Raw genomic sequence first — 25,677 nt, 5'->3', positions numbered from 1 at the left:
AGGTGGACAAGGGGGACAGTGTCACTGATGCATGCACTGTCACTGCTCACCATCCTCGTGGCCTCCTCGAATGGTGACAGGACAGTGCATGCATCCCTGATCATGGCCCACTGGCGTGGGGAAAAAAAACCAAGCTCCCCTGACCCTGTCCTGGTGCCATAGTCGCACAGGTACTCATTGATGGCCCTCTGCTGCGTGTGCAGCCGCTGCAGCATGGCCAACGTTGAGTTCCACCTGGTGGGCATGTCACAGATTAGGCGGTTCTTGGGCAGGTTAAACTCCTTTTGGAGGTCCGTCAGCCGAGCACTGGCATTATATGACCGGCGGAAATGCACACAGACTTTCCTGGCCTGCCTCAGGACATCCTGTAAGCCCGGGTACCTGCCCAAGAACCGCTGCACCACCAAGTTAAGGACGTGAGCCAAACAGGGCACATGGGTCATTTGTCCCTGTCGGAGGGCAGAGAGGAGGTTGGTGCCATTGTCGCAAACCACCATTCCTGCCTTAAGTTGGCGTGGCGTCAACCACCTCTGAACCTGCCCCTGCAGAGCTGACAGAACCTCTGCCCCAGTGTGGCTCCTGTCCCCCAAGCACACCAGCTCAAGCACCGCATGGCATCTTTTGGCCTGCGTACTTGCGTAGCCCCTTGAACGCCTACGGAGCACCGCTGGTTCCGAGGAAGAGGCCATGGAGGAAGAAGAAGAGGAGGGGGTGGAGGAGAGAGGTGTGTCACAATCAGCATTTTGGAGGCGTGGTGGCGGAACAACCTCCAACACTACTGCACCTTGTCCTGCATCCTTCCCAGCTGCCAGCAGAGTCACCCAATGCGCCGTGAAACTTAGGTAACGTCCCTGTCCATGCCTGCTGGACCATGAGTCAGCGGTAATATGCACCTTACCGCTGACCGCCCTGTCCAGCGAGGCATGGACATTGCCTTCCACATGCCGGTAGAGAGCCGGAATCGCCTTCCGTGAGAAAAAGTGGCGTTTGGGTACCTGCCACTGAGGAACCGCACATTCCACAAACTCACGGAAGGGGGCAGAGTCTACCAACTGAAAAGGCAGCAGTTGAAGTGCTAGCAATTTTGCCAAGCTAGCATTCAACCGCTGGGCATGTGGATGGCTGGGAGCAAACTTCTTTCGGCGGTGCAGCAGCTGGGGCAGGGAAATTTGCCTGGTACAATCTGACGTCGGTGTACCAAAAGCAGATTGCCCACAAGTACTTGGCTGTGACACACCTAATTCTACACCTTCATTCCTCTCACTGCAGGTCTCAGAGAGGACTGAAGGTCTAGTGGGGTTGGAAATCTCAGCTGATGAGGAGCAAGGAGAGATCCTCTTTGTTCTTTGGTGTGGGTCTTTTAGATACGCTTGCCAACGAACTGCATGGCAGGTCAACATATGTCTGGTCAAGCATGTGGTACCCAAGCGGGAGATATTTTGGCCACGCGAGATACGCTTGAGACATATGTTGCAAATAGCAGCGGTGCGATCTGATGCACTCGTCTCAAAAAAGGCCCACACCAAAGAACTTTTTGAATAACGCGCAGAGACTGCAGCGCCCTGCACATGTGGAGCTTTGGGGTGTGATGCAGTCAATGTGCTGCCCTTAGGCTGGCCCCTGGAGGGCATCCTGCCTCGTTGGTGATGTGCTGCCGCCTCCTCCTCCTCCTCCTCCTCCTCCTCCTCCTCCTCTCTCCTATCAGGCACCCACGTTGAGTCAGTGACCTCATCATCCCCTCCCTCCTCATCACTGGAGCAAACCTGGCAGTATGCTGCAGCAGGGGGAGCATGACTGCCAGATTGCTGTCCTTCTTGGGCACCCCCTCTGTCCGCGCTCATGTTACTGCCTTCATCGAGCTCAGTATCGTCATCAGAGCCTTCCAAACGCTGGGCATCCTCCTGGAGCATGTACCCAACACTGTGGTCAAACAGTTCGAGGGAATCCTCATGAGGACATGGTGGAGCTAGGGAAGGAGTCACTGATGACATTGAGCTGAGGGAAGAGGCCGCTGCTTTGCCAGACAAAGCACCCTGGGCATGGGTGAGAGAGGATGAGGAGGATGAGGACGGCTTGGTCATCCACTCGACCAAGTCTTCCGCATGTTGCGGCTCAACATGGCCAGCTGCCGAAAAAAAGGCCAAGCGTGTCCCATGGCCACGTGCTGATGAGGATGCACCGTCTCCACGACCAGCACTAGACACAGAGCCTGCTTGCCCTCTCTTATTGGCTTGTGACTGTCTGCCTCTCCTTCTTGGCCTTCCAGACATACTAATGGCCTGTAGCTGCACTAAGCTGGGATAGAACACCTGTAATTTTCTTCAAGTAGCTTTATATACTGTAACCAGACAAGCCTGCCTGTCAGTAGGAAGATAACAGGAACGGATCTAGCTGAACACTGTGAGCAGGACGCACTGTACTAAATGTAAATAGTCTAGCTGCCTGACCGTGGTACTAATAGGATCAAATAGAACACCTGTAATTTTCTTCAGGTAGCTTTATATACTGTAACCAGACAAGCCTGCCTGTCAGTAGGAAGATAACAGGAACGGATCTAGCTGTACACTGTGAGCAGGACGCACTGTACTAAATGTAAATAGTCTAGCTGCCTGACCGTGGTACTAATAGGATCAAATAGAACACCTGTAATTTTCTTCAGGTAGCTTTATATACTGTAACCAGACAAGCCTGCCTGTCAGTAGGAAGATAACAGGAACGGATCTAGCTGTACACTGTGAGCAGGACGCACTGTACTAAATGTAAATAGTCTAGCTGCCTGACCGTGGTACTAATAGGATCAAATAGAACACCTGTAATTTTCTTCAGGTAGCTTTATATACTGTAACCAGACAAGCCTGCCTGTCAGTAGGAAGATAACAGGAACGGATCTAGCTGTACACTGTGAGCAGGACGCACTGTACTAAATGTAAATAGTCTAGCTGCCTGACCGTGGTACTAATAGGATCAAATAGAACACCTGTAATTTTCTTCAGGTAGCTTTATATACTGTAACCAGACAAGCCTGCCTGTCAGTAGGAAGATAACAGGAACGGATTTAGCTGAACACTGTGAGCAGGACGCACTGTACTAAATGTAAATAGTCTAGCTGCCTGACCGTGGTACTAATAGGATCAAATAGAACACCTGTAATTTTCTTCAGGTAGCTTTATATACTGTAACCAGACAAGCCTGCCGGTCAGTAGGAATTTAACAGGAACGGATCTAGCTGAACACTGTGAGCAGGACGCACTGCACTAAATGTAAATAGCAGGAACGGATCTAGCTGAACACTGTGAGCAGGACGCACTGCACTAAATGTAAATAGTCTAGAAGATAACAGGAACGGATCTAGCTGAACACTGTGAGCAGGACGCACTGCACTAAATGTAAATAGTCTAGAAGATAACAGGAACGGATCTAGCTGAACACTGTGAGCAGGACGCACTGCACTAAATGTAAATAGCAGGAACGGCTCTAGCTGAACACTGTGCGCAGGACGCACTGCACTAAATGTAAATAGCAGGAACGGATCTAGCTGAACACTGTGAGCAGGACGCACTGCACTAAATGTAAATAGCAGGAACGGATCTAGCTGAACACTGTGAGCAGGACGCACTGCACTAAATGTAAATAGCAGGAACGGATCTAGCTGAACACTGTGAGCAGGACGCACTGCACTAAATGTAAATAGCAGGAACGGATCTAGCTGAACACTGTGAGCAGGACGCACTGCACTAAATGTAAATTGCAGGAACGGATCTAGCTGAACACTGTGAGCAGGACGCACTGCACTAAATGTAAATAGTCTAGAAGATAACAGGAACGGATCTAGCTGAACACTGTGAGCAGGACGCACTGCACTAAATGTAAATAGCAGGAACGGATCTAGCTGAACACTGTGAGCAGGACGCACTGCACTAAATGTAAATAGCAGGAACGGATCTAGCTGAACACTGTGAGCAGGACGCACTGCACTAAATGTAAATAGCAGGAACGGATCTAGCTGAACACTGTGAGCAGGACGCACTGCACTAAATGTAAATTGCAGGAACGGATCTAGCTGAACACTGTGAGCAGGACGCACTGCACTAAATGTAAATAGTCTAGAAGATAACAGGAACGGATCTAGCTGAACACTGTGAGCAGGACGCACTGCACTAAATGTAAATAGCAGGAACGGATCTAGCTGAACACTGTGAGCAGGACGCACTGCATTAAATGTAAATAGTCTAGATAGAAGATAACAGGAACGGATCTAGCTAAACTGAATACAGTGTATATATATATATGCAACACCTGGGATGCATATATATACACAATACACTGTAAGTGCAGCTAACTGACTGACTGTTCTGCCTAATCTATCTAACTCAAATCAAATGACACTGTCTCTCTCTCTCTCTATCTCTCAGCACACCGGAACACACACTACACAGGGCCGCCGTGCAGGCGGCCTTATATAGTGTGGGGTGTGTACTAAATCCCCTGAGCCATAATTGGCCAAAGCCACCCTGGCTTTGGCCAATTACAGCTCTCTCTACTGACAGCGCTGTGATTGGCCAAGCATGCGGGTCATAGTGCATGCTTGGCCAATCATCAGCCAGCAATGCACTGCGATGCCGCAGTGAATTATGGGCCGTGACGCGCCACACGAATTTAGCGCGAACGGCCCATAACGTTCGCAATTCGGCGAACGATCGAACAGCCGATGTTCGAGTCGAACATGGGTTCGACTCGAACACGAAGCTCATCCCTACTCTCTGGTTATATGCTCCTCTCTGGCTCTATACTCTTCTCTGGTAGTATACTCCTCTCTGGTTGCATGCACCTCTCCGGTTACATGTTTCCTCTTTGTTAGTATACAGATCTCTGGTTACCTGCTTCTGTCTGGCTGCATACTCCTCCCTGGTTGCACACTCCTCTTAGATTACATGTTCCTTTCTGCATACATGCTCCTCTCTGGTTAAATGCTCCTTTCTGGTTACATGCCCCTCTCTGGTGTCATGCTTCTCTCTGGTTGCACGCTCTTCTTAGGTTACATGTTCCTGTCTGGTTGCATGCTCCTCTTAGGTTAAATGCTCCTCTTAGGTTACATGTTCTTCTCTGGTTGCATGATGCTCTCTGGTTATATGCTCCTCTTTGGTTCTATACTCCTCTCTGGTTACATTCTCCTCTCTGGTTGCATTCTTCTCTCTGGTTATATGTTCCTCTTTGTTCCTCTCTGTTTATATGCTTCGCTTTAGTTACATGTTCCTCTATGGTAGTATACTCCTCTCTAGTTACATGCTCCTCTCTGGTTATATGTTTCTCTCTGGTTATATGTTCCTCTCTGGTTATATGTTCCTCTCTGGTTATATGTTCCTCTCTGGTTATATGTTCCTCTCTGGTTATATGTTCCTCTCTGGTTATATGCTCCTCTTTGGTTACATGTTCCTTTATGGTAGTATACTCTTCTCTAGTTACATGTTTCTCTCTGGTAGTATACTCCTCTCTGATTGAATGCTCATTATCAGTATAGAAGTCTATATAAGGAGGACGGGTCCAACAGCTGCATCTTTACCAGTCACCTTCCATATATCTATTTTGGCAGCTTCTCTATCTAGATGGGAAACTTATGAAATTGCTGTGTTGAGCCCATAAAGAGTTGTGTTCCTCTGAAGGCTGAGAGATCCATGTAGCTTGGAAAGTCTTTGTTATACGGGGTGTCCTGTCCTCGTTCTAACCCAGTCACCGCTGTGAATTAAATCATGATATTTCGGCAGATTTTGTCATTCTGCAATAATTCTGTTCTCAGTGTCAGTGTCACATTATGAAATCTCCAAGGGGCTGATACTTCCTAATGCGTCGTAATGTGTGAATTTGTGTGTAAGTCGTGTACTGAATGCCCTCAGCCCAACTTCCAGTTCTAATTCACTATTTAAATAATTTAGATCTTTGCTGCTCATAAGATCCAGCTTAGTATATTTTTTTTTTAATCTGCAAGCTAATAGGAAAATATAATACACAGTGGGACAGATTTTATTGCATGCACTAATTGTGTGAAAATGATGAGTGCAACTATTAAAGTTATTTTTATTCTTATTGGGCACAGATGGGCTTTTTTTTTTTTTTTTTTTTTTTTTTACCAAACACATAAAAATGCACGTTAGAGTTCCAAAAAACAACTTTACAGTTTTTGTAAAATGGTAGCAAAGCAACAAAGACAAAGAACAATGTAGGGAAGAACTTTGCAGGGGGGACGGTCATTTGTTGGCCAGTTGCATGGCATCCAGGCTCACGGCTTGTAGGAAGAAGGATGCTTTAAATGGCCACCCACAGTGGACAACATGAAACCAGGAACAAATGCCTTATATTGGCTTCCGAACACCCTCAGAGGCTCACCAACCAACACTGTGTGACTTTGTTATCTCTTTTAGAATGTAAGCTCCCATGATCCTGGCCCTCCTAGTCCTCTTGTATCAAATTGTATTGTAGCTGTACTGTCTCCCTTTATATTGTAAATTGTTGGAGCGATATAAATCCTGTGTTATAATAATAATAATAACTGAATGCAAACAGATGTGAGAGCATCACTGCACCACCAATACTAAAATGAATGTATGAGACAAAGAACAAACAAAAGTCAATGCAAATGAAACGAGACAACATAGAATTATATTACATTACAATTGATATAAGCAAACGATCTCACCCTTCTAAGATTTATTCTTACTATGTCAGCCTGTGCTGTGTCTCTTCCTCTCACATTCTCTATTACCATCTCTCTCATTGGAGCTCAGTATACAGCAAGCTACATATATATGTTCATTTACTATAGATTGGAATAATTAAAAGGTTTGACAATCAGTTGTTTTTGTAATGTGATCTTCATGGCTGTGACGTTGTCTCATTGTTTATGCATCTCTGGTATTTAGATCTTTATTATAGAATGTTCTCTGTATCAGGGCCGTCTTTATGGCAGGGCAAAAGGGGCAGCTGCCCTGGGCCCTGTCATGGTTGTGGGGCCCAAAGCAGCTGCCTCATACTTGCCAACTATCCCAGTTTAAATTCCCTCGACCCTTGAAGTTTTAGTCCTGTGCTGTGTCCCGATATCTCAGTGTGAAGTGCTGGTACTAATGCTGCCCAGCTCTGCCCTATTGTTGTGTACAGATGACTCACCTGCAGACCCTGTGTTTACATGTAAATAACCGACATTCATATGTAAATAGCAGCAGCATTCCTATGTAAATAGGTGCATCCGGAGGCATAGATATGTAAATAAAGGCGGCATTCATATGTATATCATGCCCCCCGCAGTGAGGAGATTATGTGCTGTAACCTCTAGCAACCAATCAGTGAGCAGTATTACTGTACAGTGATCTCTAGCAACCAATCAACAAGCAGAAATCATGTGCTGTAACATCTAGCAACTACTCAGTGAGCCGTAATGTGTGATGTAACCTCTAGCAACCAGTCAGTAAGGATATTGACACACTGTAACCTCTGGCAACCAATCGCTTCCTGATCTGATACAGTAAACAGATTTTAAGTCTAGCTGCTATTTATTGTATGTCTCAGAGCAGGTGGAGAGCGAAACTGTATGGGGGGGGGCAAGAAAACATTTGCCCAGGGTCCAATCAATATTAAAAGCCGGCCCTGCTCTGTATGTATTCTATGAAATGTATTTCTGTTCTATCTATTATTTTTTCTGGAAATTTTCATTTTTTTCCAGAGACATGGGTTGAAAATTTATTTTCGAGATCCTCATTCATTTACTCCATTGTTGGAGGATGTGAAGGGGCGCCCACCAAGGTCTCTACTTCTCGGGGCGGATATGGTGAAGAACCAGCAGCAGATCGCTCAGTTTTCTAAGAAAGATGCAGAGGTAAGGGGACTGTGTACTATGGTTTACATATGGTGTATGTATAGTATGGTGTATAGTATGGTGTATATTTGGCGTATGTATTGTATGGTGTATGTATGGTGTATATATGGCATATGTATGGCATATTTATAGTATGGTGTATATATGGCATATGTATATATGGTGTATGTATAGTATTGGGTATATATGGCATATGTATATATGGTGTATGTATAGTATGGTGTATATATGGCATATGTATATATGGTGTATGTATAGTATGTTGTATGTATGGCATATGTATAGTATGATGTATATATGGCGTATGTATATTATAGTGTATGTATAGTATGGCGTATGTATAGTATGGTGTATATGTGGCGTATGTATAGTATGGTGTATGTATGGCGTATGTATAGTATGGTGTATATATGGCATATGTATACATGGTGTATGTATAGTATGGTGTATATATGGCATATGTATACATGGTGTATGTATAGTATGGTGTATGTATAGTATGGTGTATGTATGTCGTATGTATAATATGGTGTATGTATGGCATATGTATAGTATGATGTATATATGGCGTATGTATATTATAGTGTATGTATAGTATGGCGTATGTATAGTATGGTGTATATGTGGCGTATGTATAGTATGGTGTATATATGGCATATGTATAGTATGGTGCATATATAGTATGGTGTGTGTATATAGTATGGTGTATATGTGGCATATGTATAGCATGGTGTATATATGGCGTATGTATATAATGGTGTATGTATAGAATAGTGTATTTATGACGTATGGTATATATATGGCATGTGTATAGTATGGTGTATGTATATATGGCGTATGTACTGTATAGTATGGTGTGTGTATATATATATATATATATATATATATATATATATATATATATACTGTATATATGGCGTATCTACAGTATGATGTATGTATGGTGTATGTATAGTTTGGTGTATATATGGTGTATGTATAACAGAAAATGTCAAATACTTACCGTAATTTTTCCTTCCTGGCCCATCCTACCGTCAGCACTGCAGGACCCCCTCTTCCTAGCTATATAAAAGACAACCCCTCCCCCCAACCTAAGTGATAACCTAGCCTGTGACAGGCCACTAGGGAGGGAGTCCTGTGCTGACGTGAGGATGGACCAGGAAAGGAAAATTACGGTAAGTATTTGGTAAAAAATGTTCCCCTTTTCCCTGGCCCACCTCACATCAGCACACAACGGTATTTACCATAGCTGATTAAATGGGTGGAAGAGAACAAATGAAAAGAGACACTAACGATCAAAATAAAAGTTGCTAAAGCCAAAAAGAATTATTCTCTCTTGTCCCATACTTGCTGACCGCACATTTAGGTCTCATCTGACCAGAGCACCTTCTTCCATGTGTTTGCTGTGTCCCTCCACATGGCTTCTCACAAACTGCTAACGGAACTTTTTATGATTTTGTTTAACCAATGGTTTTCTTCTTGTCACTCTTCCATAAAGACCAGATTTGTGGAGAACACGACTAATAGTTGTCCTGTGGACAGATTCTCCCACCTGAGCTGTGGATCTCTGCAGCTCCTCCAGAGTTACCATGGGCCTCTTGGCTCTTCTCTGATGAATGCTCTCCTTGCCCGGCCGGTCAGTTTAGGTGGACGGCCATGTCTTGGTAGGTTTGCAGTTGTGCCATACTCTTTCCATTTTTGGATGATGGATTGAACAGAGCTCCGTGAGATGTTCAAAGCTTGGGAGATTTTTTTTATAATCTAACCCTGCTTTGGACTTCTCCAAAACTTTATCCCTGACCTGTCTGGTGTGTTCCTTGGCCTTCATGATGCTGTTTGTCCACTAAGGTTCTCTAACAAACCTCTGAGGGCTTCACAGAACAGCTGTATTTATACTGAGGTTAAATTAGACACAGGTGGACTCTATTTACTAATCTCGTCACTTCTGAAGGCAATTGGTTCCATTAGATGTTGGTTAGGAGTAAAGGGTGCTGAATACAAATGCACGCCACACTTTTCAGATATTTATTTGTGGAAAATGTTGAAAACCATTTATCATTTTCCTTCCTCTTCACAATTGTGTGCCACTTTGTGTTGGTCTATCAGATAAAATCCCAATAAAATACATTTACGTTTTTGGTTGTAACATGACAAAATGTGGAAAATTTCAAGGGGTATGAATACTTTTTCAAGGCACTGTACTTCTCTACCGAGAGCCACTTTACCCATTTCCACCAACCATCACTGTACCTGTCTACTTCTTTACTGACCATTGCCAATGTGGCAGTAAACAAACTTCTGCACTTTGTACTAGGTTACATCCCGCAGACTGCTGAACTCTATAATCTGCATTCACACCGCTAGAACAATGTTAAGGAATTCAGTTATCATCCCGTTCAACGAAGCGCTACACTTTTGCTTGTTAGTAGAATACAATGTCTCATAAACATAATATATATTCCATATAATGTCACAGATTATTAATGGTAATAGAATGTAATGCTTTGTTTCACTTCAGAATGTGTTATTTATTCCTTTCTTTCTTGTTCTATTAGACCATCATAAACATGACATTATGGTGTTTTCCGGCTTGATAAGAATAATATTAATCACAATATAGAGCTACTAGTTTTCAAAATGAACTCCGAAACAAGCAAAAAAAAAATTACCCCTGCCACAGAGCCAGGAGAACAAAGAGAAATAATTCCATGGCTTGGTGAAATGTGTACCAAGAAAAATGGACAATTGTTTTCATATTTCTCTGAATATATTTTGGCATTCTAATTTTAACAAGACGTTTTCTGCGTACCGACGGTAATAGATACGCCTCTGATTTCAGTGGATTTTTATCTCCAAAACCAACAATATGGGGCTGATGAACCTGAAAACTAGTAGGTAGCTGTGCAGGTTGATCATCAAAGATGACATCTTAGAAGGTGTTCTTCTAAGAAGGTCTTCTTCTTCCTGATATCTAGCCAAAGAAACCTCTACAGGAGTATCTAAACAGGACTATAAAGGTACCACACCAATAGTTAAAAAGTGTAAACATTTCATTCCATCATATAAAGCAGGGAACCTCAACCCCAGGACCGCAGACCGGTGCCAGTCTGTGGCCTGTAGGGGGCCGGGCTATGTGGCTGGGCAGGATTCGAGCTAGCCAGCACAACCTGCACTGCCAACCCCCCCCCCCCCCCACTGCTCCACCTTCTCCTAACACTCATGGAGGTAACAGGCGTTGCTTACACAAGGGAAGTGATAGGCTGCACACACCACCTCCTCCCCCTGTACATAAAAGGGAGCACCCACCCCCCCCCTCCACACACAACCCCCCCAAAGCCCCCGCCAGAGGTACCATGCTGCACACCACCCCCTGGTGGTAGCAGGCTGCACACCACCCCCCAAAGCCCCCCTTCCTGGAGGTACCAGGCTGCACACCACCCCCTGGAGGTAACAGGCTGCACACAACCCCCCAAAAGCCCCTGCCCTGGAGGTAACAGGCTGCACACAACTCGCCAAAAGCCCCCGCCCTGGAGGTAACAGGCTGCACACCACCACCAGGAGATAACTGGTTGCACACAACCCCTCAAAACCCCCCAGAGGTAACAGGCTGCACACAACCCCCCAAAGCCCCCCTTCCCAGAGGTAACAGACTGCACACCACCATCAGGAGATAACTGGCTGCACACAACCCCCCAAAACCCCCCAGAGGTAACAGGCTGCACACAATCCCCAAAGGCCCCCTAGAAGTAACAGGCTGCACACAACCCCTTAAAGCCCCCCTAGAGTTAACAGGCTGCACACAATCCCCAAAGCCCTCCTAGAAGTAACAGGCTGCACACAACCCCTTAAAGCTCCCCCTCAGAGGTAACAGGCTGCACACAACCCCTTAACGCCCCTCTTAGTGGTAACAGGCTGCACACAATCCCCGAAGCCCCCCCCTAGAGGTAACAGGCAGCATGAAACACCACCCCCCGGCCCGCAAAGGGGTTTTCATCACTGAGGCAGGTCCCTGATGCAGGGGAGGTTTGCAGACCGCTAATATAAAGAATAAAATTCCACCCATCAAACGGTTGAATATTTTGCTTAACCATACACACAAAATGCTGTACATAGATTTTTATAGCAATGCAGACATATATAGAGTCAACAGCCTCCAATTAGGTTTTGCCAGACAGGGTTAACTTGCTTGTTCAACGCGTTTCTCAGTTCAAAGCCTGCTTCTTCAGGAACATCAACACTCTATGAGTATCTGCATAGGAGAACACAAAATGTGCAACTGATTAAGAACATATAGCAGAGTTAAAAATAATTCAATTTGGTGTTGGATGGGGTAAGGATGGCAGCCATCTTTAGCCTTGGGAGCAATATAAAATTGTGAAGGACCATTTGAGTCCATGGATATATCTTTATTGGTTGCTGAGTCCACATGCTTTTCATCCTCTTTTGGGGGTAAAGTCTTCTGCTCTTATTCACTTATGGAGTCTTCCCTTTGCTTTCCCTTTAGTCCCTTTTTGAATAATCACAGCAGACAAGGCCTGCCCCCTGTAGGTATAAGTGCAGAATCAAGTATATATACATAATTATGCACAGGAGGTCTGCCCTGTAGCAGTAAATTTGCTATGGGGCGGTCTAGAAGTGGTTAAAAAAAATGTTTACTTCCGCCCTAGACCGGAAGTGACGTCCTGATGTTGCTCCGGTCCTCCTAGATCATAGAGGTGATTAGAGATGATCTGGTCTCTGTTTACCTCTATGGGCAGCCGCCTCAACCATTAAATAGTTTCCCAGGCTCGAGAAACGCTGGTGAGCGGCGGGAGGGGGGGGGCGACCCTTCTGCTGCTTCTGAAAATGATCCAGCGGATAATTAGGCATTCTGATTGCTTTCAGGAGAAAGAGTGTATATATACGTATTGCTGTTGGCAAGTGGTTGTCCTTTTTAGTTATTGGCGTGGTACCTTTTAAAGTCCTGGTTAGATACTCTTGTAGGAGTTTCTTTGGCTAGATATTTTGTGGAGGATGTGATACCTGTAAATCCATAAATCTAAGGAGGCAGCCATTGTGCCCTTCTCCCTGTTGGTTTTGTCTTCTTGATATTTGTGTTAGGATAGCCTCACTCTTGTTTTACTACTGGAAGACAATCAGCCCAAAACTGTTTCCTCCAGTTTATGCTTGTGTCGTCTGGTTGGGTCTATTTGGATCTATTTGATGGAATGGAACTGAAGATAATATACAAGGCTCAATAAGGTGCAAACTAGCTGATTGCTTTCTTGTAGCTCACTTGACATTCGAGGTTAAGAGAGATCTGACATTAACATTCTCTGTATGTTTTTGTTTTGGCAACAATGAGAATTTGATGGACACAAAGTTCCTCTTTTGGAAAGTTTGAACCCAAGATTGCTCAACCACAACTCCATTGTGCATAGAGAAATATGAGTTCTGGTTTACCAATGACCACAATTTGTTGTTAAGACATAGGACTTTATTATGAGGGATTATTGATTGCTTGCTTCCTTTTCTTTCTTCCTCCGTAGGTTTACCCAAAGTATGAGCACTTTATGAATCGCTTGGTGTCAGCAATAGATCCTCTTCTTGATGCTCCTCCAGTAGACATGGCGGCCATAACTCAGGGGTCACTACTGCAGAGGGTGAAGTCACTTAGATCTCTAAGACCTTTAATCAAAGCAGGTGAGTTCTACTCCATACTTCTGTAGGAATGTTGTATGTTTTTATTTTTCATAATAGTGACCAAATAGAAACCACACATATCTGCGCTATATAAGGTCCATTAACGGGACGTACTAAGCTGAATAATGGGATGATTGGATTATTGGCTGCAATGCTCAGAACTCTCACTGTTTAACTGTTCACTTACCGATTTATATACAAGCAGCTGTACAATAATAGTAATTATTTTTCTAAATGGGGATTATGGGTGGAATCGCATGGATATACACATCCTATTTAATGCATTCGACCTGTTTCTGATAGGAATATGGGTATAATTATTTTTCTAAATGGGGATTTATGGTTGAAATATCATGGCTACACATTCCAAGGAGCATATTTAACCTATTTCTGATAAAAATATGTGTATAATTATTTTTCTTCATGGGGATTATGGGTGGAATATCATGGCAAAACATGGCCAGGAACATAGTTGACCAGTTTCTTGTAAGAACGTGGGTATAATTATTTTTCTACATAGGGACTATGAGTAGAATATCATGGCTACACATTCCAAGGAGCATATTTAACCTATTTCTGATAAAAAAATGCATACATTAATGTTTCTACGTGGGGATTATGGGTGAAATATTATGGCTAAACAAGCCTAGGAACATAGTTTATCTGTTTCTTGTAAGAACATGGGTATAAATATTTTTCTACATGGAGATTATGGGGAGAATATCATGGCTAAACATGCCTAGGAACACAGTTGACTGGTTTCTTGTAAGAACATGGGTAAAATTATTTTTCTACATGGGAATTATGGGGGGGGGGGGTATCATGGTTACACATTCCAAGGAACATATTTAAACTATTTCTGATAAAAATATGCATATAATATTTTTTCTACATGGGGATTATGGGTGGAATGTCATGGCTAAACATGTCTAGGAACACAGTAGACCTGTTCCTGATAAGAACATGGGTATAATACTTTCTCTGCATGGGGATTATGGGTGGAATATCATTGCTACACATTCCAAGGAACATAATTAACCTATTTCTGATAGCAATATGCATATAGTTATTTTTCCACATGGGGATTATGGGTGGCATATCAACGCTAAACAAGCCTAGGAACACGGTTGACCAGTTTCTTGTAAGAACATGGATATAATTATTTTTCTACATAGGGATTATGGGTGGAATATCATGGCTACACATTCCAAGGAGCATATTTAACCTATTTCTGATAAAAAAAATATGCATATATTAATGTTTCTACATGGGGATTATGGGTGGAATATTATAACTAAACAAGTCTAGGAACATAGTTTATCTGTTTCTTGTAAGAACATGGGTATAAGTATTTTTCTACATGGGGATTATGGGGGGGGGGGGGGATATCATGGCTAAACATGCCTAGGAACACAGTTGACTGGTTTCTTGTAAGAACATGGGTATAATTATTTTTCTACATGGGGATTATGGTTGAAATATCATGGCTACACATTCCAAGGAGCATGTTTAACCTATTTTTATGGGTGGAATATCATGGATACACATACTGTGTAATGCATTTGACCTGTTTCTGATAGGAATATGGGTATAATTTTTTTACATGGGGATTATGGGTGGAATATTATGGCTACACATTCCAAGGAACATATTTAACCTATTTCTGATTGCAATACACATGCAATTATTTTTCCACATGGGGATTATAGGTGGAATATCATGGCTAAACAAGCCTAGGAACACAGTTGACCTGTTTCTTTTAAGAACATGGATATAATTATTTTTCTACATGGGGATTATGGGGGAATATCATGGCTACACATTCCAAGGAACATATTTAACCTATTTCTGATAGGTATATGCATATCATTTTTTTCCATGTGGGAATTATGGAGGGGGGGGGGGTATCATGGCTACACATTCCAAGGAGCACATTTTTAACCTATCTCTGATAAAAAAATATATGTATAATTATTTTTCTACATGGTGATTATGTGGGGGATATCAAGGCTAACCATGCCTAAGAACACAGTTGACCCGTTTCTTGTAAGAACATGGATATCATTATTTTTCTACATGGGGATTATTGGAGGAATATCTGTCCAATTAATTAGACTCAGGCCCCCCCCCCCCCCCCAGCCGGCACTGCCGAACACACTGGAGCAGGCACTTGGATGGTCTCAGCAGACTGGAATTGCGATGTGCAGTTCTGAGCAGACGTATTTTTAGCTAGCAACCTTTTCCTGCCACTGGCATTTGCTGGCAGGAGAAAAGTGCCCGTTTTTTACTGGCTGCAAATAAAAATACTGACGGTCGGCAACACTGCCGTCAAATCATGTATCTCCCTTAGGTGGAGAGATCCCCAACCTCCATCCATTGGCTTCGCAAGGTGAAGGAACCAGGGACAATTTCCTTCCTATTTACAAAATTCCTCTTTTTCCTTCTACCTGCACAAACTTGGTTTCCACTGTACAGCACCTGCTGCCCCCTCTGATGGAACTAGCAGTTTTACTGCTAGTTCAGAAAAGTCCCATTACAGGCAGGTCCTTGACAAAATAGCACAGATAAAGTGAACAACATAACATCTCTCCTTCTGCCTTCCTGTGGCCACTGATCCCAGCTCCACCTGCCTGCAGAATGCTAGCCCACCTGGCTGCTACCAGCCACTCCTGGTTGCTCTTCCTCCCAGTCCTCCTGACTGACTCTTTGCCCCAGTCCTGCCTGACTGGCACACACACATGGAGACCTCCCAGGGCAGGGTTAGATGAAGACTTGGCACAGCGTGGTCTTCAGGAAAGCACTGAAACATCATGTTTCCCCTTGTCCTGTCCCTGCACCATGCTGATCTACTCACTGTCTCTGCTTGCTCTTTCCCTCTGCCTCTCTGGCATGAACACATCCACTGCCTTCTGTGTTAGAATCCTTTCCCAAGCTCCCAGCCTGAGGTAACCACCAGGCAGGGGTCCATCAAGAGCCACCGACAGCCTCTCCTCAACACTGCTTCTCCATCTTCCACCGACTCCCCCGCTGGCATGGCCCATTTCTATTTATAAATTATCCAGGTTCCCTGCCAGCCTACTTCTGGGGATTGGCTGAGAGGCCATAAATATTCAAGGTAGCCCCACATAATCTCCACCCACTAGTTCTAGAAGGTTCTCCTACCTTCCAGACACCAGGGGGAGGCACCAGAGAGCTGCCAGGATGAGTCATCCAGCCCTGACCTCTAATAACCCTGACCCTATTCAGTGACTTAGGTTTTTTTCCTGGCCTGAAAATGCTTTTACCTGCTCTCACTTCTAGGAGCACACACTAGAGGGTGCTACATATAAAAAATTAAAATAAAAAATAAAAGAATAACAAAATGCACTCCTGTGGAATAGGTATATTAGAGCCTTGTATCCAGCCATACTGGAGGGGTGAATAGCACAGTATTGTCAATGGGGCCAGTCCTTTCCATCCAAGTCCAAACATGTGCGGATTAGGGCAAGATGGTGTCTGCCTGCACCTGTCCAGGTGAGCTTGAAATGGGTATTAGGCAATGCTTTTCAGGGATGGTCCCCCTATCTCAAGACTGTCTGTGACCATCTAATAAGCCTATTTATATTAGGGTGACCACATTTCCAAACTGCCATTCAGGGACATCCCCCTCCCTTTCCCATAAATCAGCTTGCGCTATAACGAATCACAGCACAGTCGGGGCGGCAGGTGCACGCTCTACCCAGAAGCACTGATCAGGCCCCCAAAAAAGGCCGCCGTATCGCCACTCACTGACAGTACTTGTCCTGGCCGGCCGAGACCAGTTTTACCTTGTTCCAACGCTGGCTCAGTGATTGGACACAAGAGGTGGGATTTATGATTTCTCCAATCACAAGCAGGGGGCGGGATTGTGCCTCTGCAAGACAAGTACTGTTAGTGAGTAAAGCGGCAAAGTGGCGGCGTTTTTTAGGGGGGCATCAGATCGGCGAGGTGGGGGGGTATTCGCTGTGTCAGTTTCATTCCGGGACACTGTATTGTCTTGGAATGCAGGTTTCGGGACCCGGGACAGACCTGCAAAATGCGGGACTGTCCCGGGCAATCAGGGACACATGGTCACCCTAATTTATATGCCCTGGGAGAAGCCCAGATGATTAACCCCTGATGTTCTGAATATTATTTAAAACTGTATCTGAGATCACAAAAGAAATAAACGAGATTGAACTATTGCTAATAGTGACCAAAATATGTATGCAGGATAACAGGTGACAGTACTTTGCCATTTCCTCCTGTAAAAGAGGCTTTGCAATTGGCAAGTAATGGTACCAAGAGCACAAGTCCCTGCCTGTTAGAACAGGGACCCTCCTGCCTGAGGCAGCACTGTGTCTTGGCCTAGGCCGACAAGGTCCAGGCCTAGGGCGGCACTTTGCGGGGGGGAGAGGCGACAAAAAATGAGCCCCCCACCTCCTCCTCCTGATTCCCAACAGCCGCACAAATACAGTCTCCCATAAAGTGGCATGAAGTGACTGGCAGGGCGGTCTCCTCGGCTTGGCTCGGCTGTGCTTGGGTGGGGGCGAGCCCGCAACCCGCCGCCCGTAGGAGCCCGCAACCCGCCCATAGGAGCCTGCAACCCGCCACCTGTAGGAGCCCGCAACCCGCACATAGGAGCCTGCAACCCACCGCCTGTAGGAGCCCGCAACCCGCCCATAGGAGCCTGCAACCCGCCACCCGTAGGAGCCCGCAACCCGCCCATAGGAGCCTGCAACCCGCTGTCCATAGGAGCCCACAACCCGGACGCTGCCCACCACCCGTAGGAGCCCGTCTGCCTGCAACCGATGGGGTAAGTGGTAGGAGGGGGTGCCGCCGATTGACCAACCCGGGGGGGAGCGTGGTGCGGTGGTTTTTTGCCCCCCCCAAAAAAAAAAAAAAAAACACCAGCCGTCACTGCCTCCCACCCCTAGCTTATACGTGGCTACTGACTCCCCTGCGACATCACTACAGGAGGGCTCTAACTAAAAGGGGCCTAGCACCTGACCACACTGTTTTCTGTAACCAGACACTTTTCTGGAACAGAGCCACCTAGTGGCAGACTAGCTAACCGTACCTGCTCACACTCCTCCATTGTGTTGCGAATAGACCTAAAACAGGTGTGTTCATTTTGTTATACTTTGTTTCTGTTTAATAAAATGTCTCACTGGGCTAGATTTGCTCTTCTCTTTTCTACTATTTTTATGGTTTATTTCAAATGACAGTTGGAAGAAGATGTGGTAAAATAATTCCCGGTGTGATTGGTATACTGCCTATTGATTTTTTCAGGCTAATAGTAGTTGTTTATCATGTTCTGAGAAAGCTTTTCAGAGATAATATAATAAATGAATACCGATTTATTGGTAACCTTGACACTTCTCCCTCTTCTATCTTCACATGCCAGGAATTACACTGGGGAGTCAGTTTCCTAAGTATTACGAAGTTCTTACTGGTCCTATATCCAAGGTAACCAACTTCTTTTATTGTAATAATTTTCAAACAAGAAACTCGGGAGTTTGTACGAAGATTACTTGTTTCATTGTAGTGTGATAGGAAGGACACCGATCCCCGCTATGTATGCTGTACAAGAGTCTGAGTGCAGTCATTACATTGACCACGGGAGTCATCGTAGAGTTATCGAACATGAAGGTCACGGCAGGGAGCCAATACGACCGCATACAGAAACTGCACTGAATACAATGAATATTTTATTTGGACCCCCTATATTGGGCCTTTTCTTTTATTAGATGTCAATGCCCACATTTGGAAATTAGCTTGCCACTGGGTGGGCGATGATGGGGTGTGATGGGGAACTGAAAGACTAGTTCCCTATCAGGTCCACTCTGCTTTTGAGTTATAACGCATTTGGATCAAAAAAGCGGCTATGGACCCACCCACTGCCGTGCAATTATTCCATTTATACAACTTGGGACTCTGAGGCTCGTCTCCTGATATGTTCATGCCTATACATGATATTGTCATAAGTATTGGGACGCCTGCCTTTACACACACATGAACTTTAATGGCTTTCCAGTCTTAGTCCGTAGGGTTCAATATTGAGTTGGCCCACCCTTTGCAGCTATAACAGCTTCAACTCTTCTGGGAAGGCTGTCCACAAGGTTTAGGAGTGTGTCTATGGGAATGTTTGACCATTCTTCCAGAAACGCATTTGTGAGGTCAGGCATTGATGTTGGACGAGAAGACCTGGCTCGCAGTCTCCGCTCTAATTCATCCCAAAGGTGTTCTATTGGGTTGAGGTCAGGACTCTGTGCAGGCCAGTCAAGTTCCTCCACCCCAAACTCGCTCATCCATGTCTTTATGGACCTTGCTTTGTGCACTGGTCCAAATCATTTGTTGGAGGGGGGATTATGGTGTGGGGGTTGTTTTTCAGGGGTTGGGTTTGGCCCCTTAGTTCCAGTGAAGGGAACTCTTTAGGCGTCAGCATACCAAGACATTTTGGACAATTTCATGTTCCCAACTTTGTGGGAACAGTTTGGGGGATGGCCCCTTCCTGTTCCAACATGACTGTGCACCAGTGTACAAAGCAAGGTCCATAAAGACATGAATGAGGGATGGAGGAACTTGACTGGCCTGCACACAACCCGATAGAGCACTTTTGGGATGAATTAGAGTGCAGACTGAAAGCTAGGACTTCTCGTCCAACATCAGTGCCTGACCTCACAAATGCACTTCTGGAAGAATGGTCAAACATTCCCATAGACACACTCCTAAACCTTATGGACAGCCTTCCCAGAAGAGTTGAAGCTGTAATAGCTGCAAAGGGTGGGCCAACTCAATATTGAACCCTACGGACTAAGACTGGGATGCCATTAAAGTTCATGTGCGTGTAAAGGCCGGCTTCCCAATACTTTTGGCAATATAGTGCACCATATAGGAAGAAGAGAGACATTTTTTTTATTTCCGCTGCAGTTCACTACCTGTCATCCTCTCCAAGGGTGAATAAATTCAATAACAGATATAGGAAATAAACATGCAGGATGATGTGACTTGTATTTCAGATCCTGGATCAGTGGTTTGAGTCTGAACCTTTGAAATGTACTCTTGCTACAGATGCAGTTATTGGTGCAATGGCCAGTCCATCTACACCTGGTAGTGGGTATGTCATCCGTTTTTGCATTGTTTTAATATCTACATTTCACCTCCTGACTATTATTCTAGAATAGAATGTGGCTGATTCACACTCATACCTGTAGATTCCAGCACTTCATTGAGGACTGTTGTTCATTATCTGTCTAGCTGTACAATGTTACTCACCAAGGGGCCGATTCATTCACATGAGTACACATCATTGGCCACAGCAGTCAAAATTCTTTTTCAACTGTAGCACCCCCTTACCCCCGAAGGCAGCTAGGGACCCCCGAAGTGGCTTGGTGGATTGAAAATCCACTTTGGGACTGGATCCTTGACTTTTTGAAAGGTTGATAATGTTTATTATTTACCCATAAACCCAGGGAGAAGGGGAATATGTCACAAGATACCCCACAAAAAACATGCATACTCTGAATCCTAATTAGTCATACAGAAAATGATTTTCTAGCCAGATTGGAACGCTGTATATTTTACATGTTATAGCAGTTGTTGCACACAATCCTTCTGTATGACCCACCAGACTTCCTACTATGTCCAAGCTTGCACCTAGCTCTTCCCGAGATACCTCCTCCAGCCATGCAGTTCAAGCTGTTTTGACCTTCCTTCTCCAAGCACATGTGTCCTCCCTAGGCCTTCCCTGTCCAAGAACATGTGTCCTCTCCAGACCTTCCTTCTCCAAGGACACGTGTCTTGCCCAGGCCTTCTTTCTCCAAGCACATGTGTCCTCACAAGGCATTCCTTCTCCAAGCACATGTGTCCTCACCAGGCCTTCCTTCTCCTAGCACCTGTGTCTTTCCAAGACCTTCATTCTCCAAGCATATACTGTATGTCCTCCCAGGCCTTCCTTCTCCAAGCACATGTATACTGCCTAGGTCTTCCCTGTCCAAGCACCTGTGTCTTCCCCAGACTTTTCTTTTCCAAGCACAAGTGTCCTCCCTAGGCCCTCCCTGTCCAAGCACCTGTGTCTTCCCCAGACCTTCCTTCTCCAAGCACATATGTCCTCCCCCAGGCCTTACTTTTCCAAGCACATGTATCCTCCCTAGGCCTTCCCTGTCTAAGCACGTGTCCTCCCCAGGCATTCCTTCTCCACGCACATGTGTCCTCCCCAGGCCTTCCCTCTCCAAAAACATGTGTCTTCCCCAGGACTTCCTTCACTAAGCACGTGTCCTCCCCAGGCCCTCCCTGTAGAAGCACATGTGTCCTCCTAGGATTTTCTCCCTTACGGATGTGCACTCTCCAGGCCTTTCTTCTCCAAGCAAATGTTTACGTCTTAGGCCTTCCTCCTCTAAGCACATGTATCCTCCCTAAGCCATCCCTGTTCAAGCACATGTGTCCTCCCCAAATCTTACTTTTCCAAGCACATACTATATGTCCTCCCCAAGCATTCTTTTTCCAACCACATGTGTCTTCCCCAGGTCTTCCTTCTCAAACCCCACGTGTCATCCCCAGGCTTTCCTTCTCCCAGCCTGTAACCCCCCCAGGCCTTCCCTGACCATCACATTTGTCCTCCCCAGGACTTCCTTCTCTGAGCACATGTGTCCTCCCTAGGCTTTCCTTCTCCAAGTTCATTTATTCTTCCTTCCCTGTCCAAGCCTCTGTCTTTCCCAGGCTTTTTTTCTCCAAGCATGAGTCCTCCCAAGGCTGTTCTTCTCCAAGCACATGTGTCCTCCCTAGGATTTCCTTCTCCAAGCACATGTGTCCTCCCTAGATCTTCCCTGTCCAAGCACATGTCTCCTCCCTAGGCCTTTTCTCCAAGCATGTGTCCTCCCTGGGCCTTCCCTGTCCAAGCACATGTCACTTCCCCAAGCCTTCCTTCTCCAAACACATGTCCTCCCCAGGCCTTTCTTCTCCAAGCACATGTGTCCTCCCCAGGCCTTCCTTCTCCAAGCACATGTGTCCTCCCCAGGCCTTCCTTCTCCAAGCACATGTGTCCTCTTCAGGCCTTCCTTCTCCAAGCACATGTGTCCTCCCCAGGCCTTCCTTCTCCAAGCACATGTGTCCTCCCCAGGCCTTCCTTCTCCAAGCAAATGTATCCTCCCCAGGCCTTCCTTTGAAAGCACATGTGTCCTCCCAAGGCTGTTCTTCTCCAAGCACATGTGTCCTCCCTAGGATTTCCTTCTCCAAGCACATGTGTCCTCCCTAGATCTTCCCTGTCCAAGCACATGTCTCCTCCCTAGGCCTTTTCTCCAAGCATGTGTCCTCCCTGGGCCTTCCCTGTCCAAGCACATGTCACTTCCCCAAGCCTTCCTTCTCCAAACACATGTCCTCCCCAGGCCTTTCTTCTCCAAGCACATGTGTCCTCCCCAGGCCTTCCTTCTCCAAGCACATGTGTCCTCCCCAGGCCTTCCTTCTCCAAGCACATGTGTCCTCTTCAGGCCTTCCTTCTCCAAGCACATGTGTCCTCCCCAGGCCTTCCTTCTCCAAGCACATGTGTCCTCCCCAGGCCTTCCTTCTCCAAGCAAATGTATCCTCCCCAGGCCTTCCTTTGAAAGCACATGTGTCCTCCCCAGGCCTTTCTTCTCCATGCACATGTGTTCTTCGGAAAACCTTTCTTCTCCAAGCATGTGTCCTCCCCTGGCAACAGGTTTAGGAGATCAGAGATATTCTTAAGTCAGACTATTATATCTTCTTACACCATTGCCAGGGACACTCCCCAGCAGCAATAACCTGAAATTAGTTGAAAACCTACAGACAGCTAAACTTTAAATTCATGTTTAGGCTGACTATGGCCCATCAGCACTAAATTTATTATAGGGATACTCCTGCCTAGGGCAGGATCCATGCAAAAGTTTTAGTGTGAAGCCATAAGCTGCTTTGTATATAGTGATCCTCATTTACAGATGGGTTTGTGCTTTACTTTGCATTTGTATTGTGTATAGTTTAAAAATTATACAGATGTCCTCAATAAACACAAGAGAAAAAAACGATAGAAAAGGGTTTGATGAAATAAAAATGTTCTGGAAAGACTTCTGCAGCTTGTGCTTCCTCCATCACAGGTATGTTTTACTACATCACGTCATGGGAGAACTAGAGGGGAGGAAAGGCTCGTGGGGTTACGTAGAAGGAGGAATGGGCATGGTGTCCAATGCAATTGCCAAAGCAGCGACTGAAGCAGGAGCTGAGATTTACACAGAGAAGGTACGTGGAGCCAATCTTCTACCACTAATGCTAAGACAGAGGAAGAAATTTTATAAAAGACCTTTGCGCCCATTTTTTGATGATGTATGAAACAGATCTTTAGCTATTCTCACTATTCTCCCCTGTCCTCCCCAATATATCATTATAGAAACACAGAGAAACAATCACTATTCCCAAGTCTGCCATTTTTAGTAGTGATAATTCTACTCAAATAATATTAGATGGCAATCTGTCCGCAAAAATTAACTGGAGGTCTGAGATACAACTAAATGCATTATTTGGTCCAACCATGTCAGCCTGTAGGAGACGAAGGCTTTACTACCCTGTTTCACCGAAAATAAGACCTAGCATGATTGTCGGTGATGGCTGCAATATAAGCCCTACCCCCCAAATAAGCCCTAGTTAAAGTCCTTGTAGGTCTTATTTTCAGGGTTGGGCTTATTTTCGGGGGAAACAGGGTAGGGCTTATTTGGGGTGTAGGGCTTATATTGCAGCCATCACTGACAATCACGCTAGGTCTTATTTTCAGGGAAACAGGGTAAGATGGTATACGGTCCCTAAGAGGATAGCTTTCTATGTCCCTGGGGGCTTCTCCACTTCTCCATTGTCTTTTAGGGGCTGTGGACAAGAGGGTACGACTTTTTTTTCACATATGGTGGCAATGCCCAAAAGTGAGACGTTTTTGGAAGTTTTATCATTTCAATCATTCCCTCACTCAAGTCAATTTGAGCAAATCCCCAAAACAAGGGTTAGAGCCGGTTCACACGGGGGCGACTTGTCAGGCGACCTAGCCGCCTGACAAGTCGCCTCCCGTTCTGTACAATGGAACCGTTCTAATCGGAGCGACGCAAGTCGCTCCGACTTAGAAGAAAGGTTCCTGTACTACTTTGGGGGTGACTTGCATAGACTTCTATACAGAAGTCGTCTTGCAAGTCGCCCCGGCAGTCGTGTGCAGGTCGCCTCGGTGAGGCGACCTGCAAGTCGTGCCGCGTCTAGTGTGAACCGGCACTTACTATGCAGCCAGGTGGAAAAGGCCCCAAAACACTTGAGAAGGTTGATCATTTTTATCTTTTTAGTGGAGAAAATTACCATAGCTAGGTCCTGAAGGACAGCTATCGTGCCTTTTGACCTACTAAAGGCTAAGCTGTCCTGGATCATGATTAAGGAGCGTCTTTCAGCCATATTAAATGATCAAGTTAAATAATTTGAGAAGTCCTGAGAACCATTGATTAAATATCTGAATGAGGAATCCAGGGCTATTTCCATTTAACCACTTGCTGAACTCCGCATGCCGATTTACGTCGGAAGAATGGCACGGGCAGGCAAAAGGGCGTACCTGTACGTCCCTTTGAACTTGCCTCCTAGCGGGCACGCCTCCGGCGGCATGCACAGGCGCCATGGGATGGCAGCAGGTCCCGCAAACTCGATGTTCCACGATTGCGGCGAGGAGAGGCAGAATGGGGAGACGCCTATGTAAACAAGGCATTTCCCCGTTCTGTCTAGTGACACGACAGGAATCTACTGCTCCCTGTCATCGGGAGCAGTGATCTCTGTCATGTTCTAGTGAGCCCATCCCCCCTACAGTAAGAACACATCCAGGGAACACAGTTAACCCCTTGATCACCCCCTAGTGTTTAACCCCTTCCCTGCCAGTGTCATTTACACAGTAATCAGTGTCTATTTGTAGCTCCGATCGCTGTATAAATGTCAACAGTCCCAAGATAGTGTCAAAACTTTCCGATCTGTCCGCTATAATGTCGCAGTCCTGATAAAAATCTCAGATCCCCGCCATTACTAGTAAAAAAAAAAAAAAATGAATAATAAAAATGCCATAAATCTATCCCCTGATTTGTAGACGCTATAACTTTTGCGCAAACCAATCA

General features: G+C 45.3%; 1 protein-coding gene across 2 annotated transcripts in view; it reads left to right on the top strand.

The window, feature by feature from the left end:
• The window catches only part of LOC141105602 (pyridine nucleotide-disulfide oxidoreductase domain-containing protein 2-like), a 127,533-nt gene that overhangs the window by 38,542 nt on the left and 63,314 nt on the right, over window positions 1-25,677 (top strand). For both annotated transcript variants that reach the window (XM_073595546.1, XM_073595547.1), the window contains 5 exons: window positions 7,712-7,864; window positions 13,393-13,546; window positions 18,951-19,012; window positions 20,566-20,663; window positions 23,653-23,794. In XM_073595546.1, coding sequence (XP_073451647.1) covers window positions 7,712-7,864; window positions 13,393-13,546; window positions 18,951-19,012; window positions 20,566-20,663; window positions 23,653-23,794 — 609 coding nt within the window. The remainder of the gene's footprint in view (window positions 1-7,711; window positions 7,865-13,392; window positions 13,547-18,950; window positions 19,013-20,565; window positions 20,664-23,652; window positions 23,795-25,677) is intronic.

Source organism: Aquarana catesbeiana, linkage group LG08 (assembly GCF_042186555.1).
Source record: "Aquarana catesbeiana isolate 2022-GZ linkage group LG08, ASM4218655v1, whole genome shotgun sequence".
In the NCBI taxonomy this organism is placed as follows: Eukaryota; Metazoa; Chordata; class Amphibia; order Anura; family Ranidae; genus Aquarana; species Aquarana catesbeiana.
Note: the sequence above shows the minus strand (reverse complement) of the source record. Positions and strands in the feature narration are given on the sequence as shown.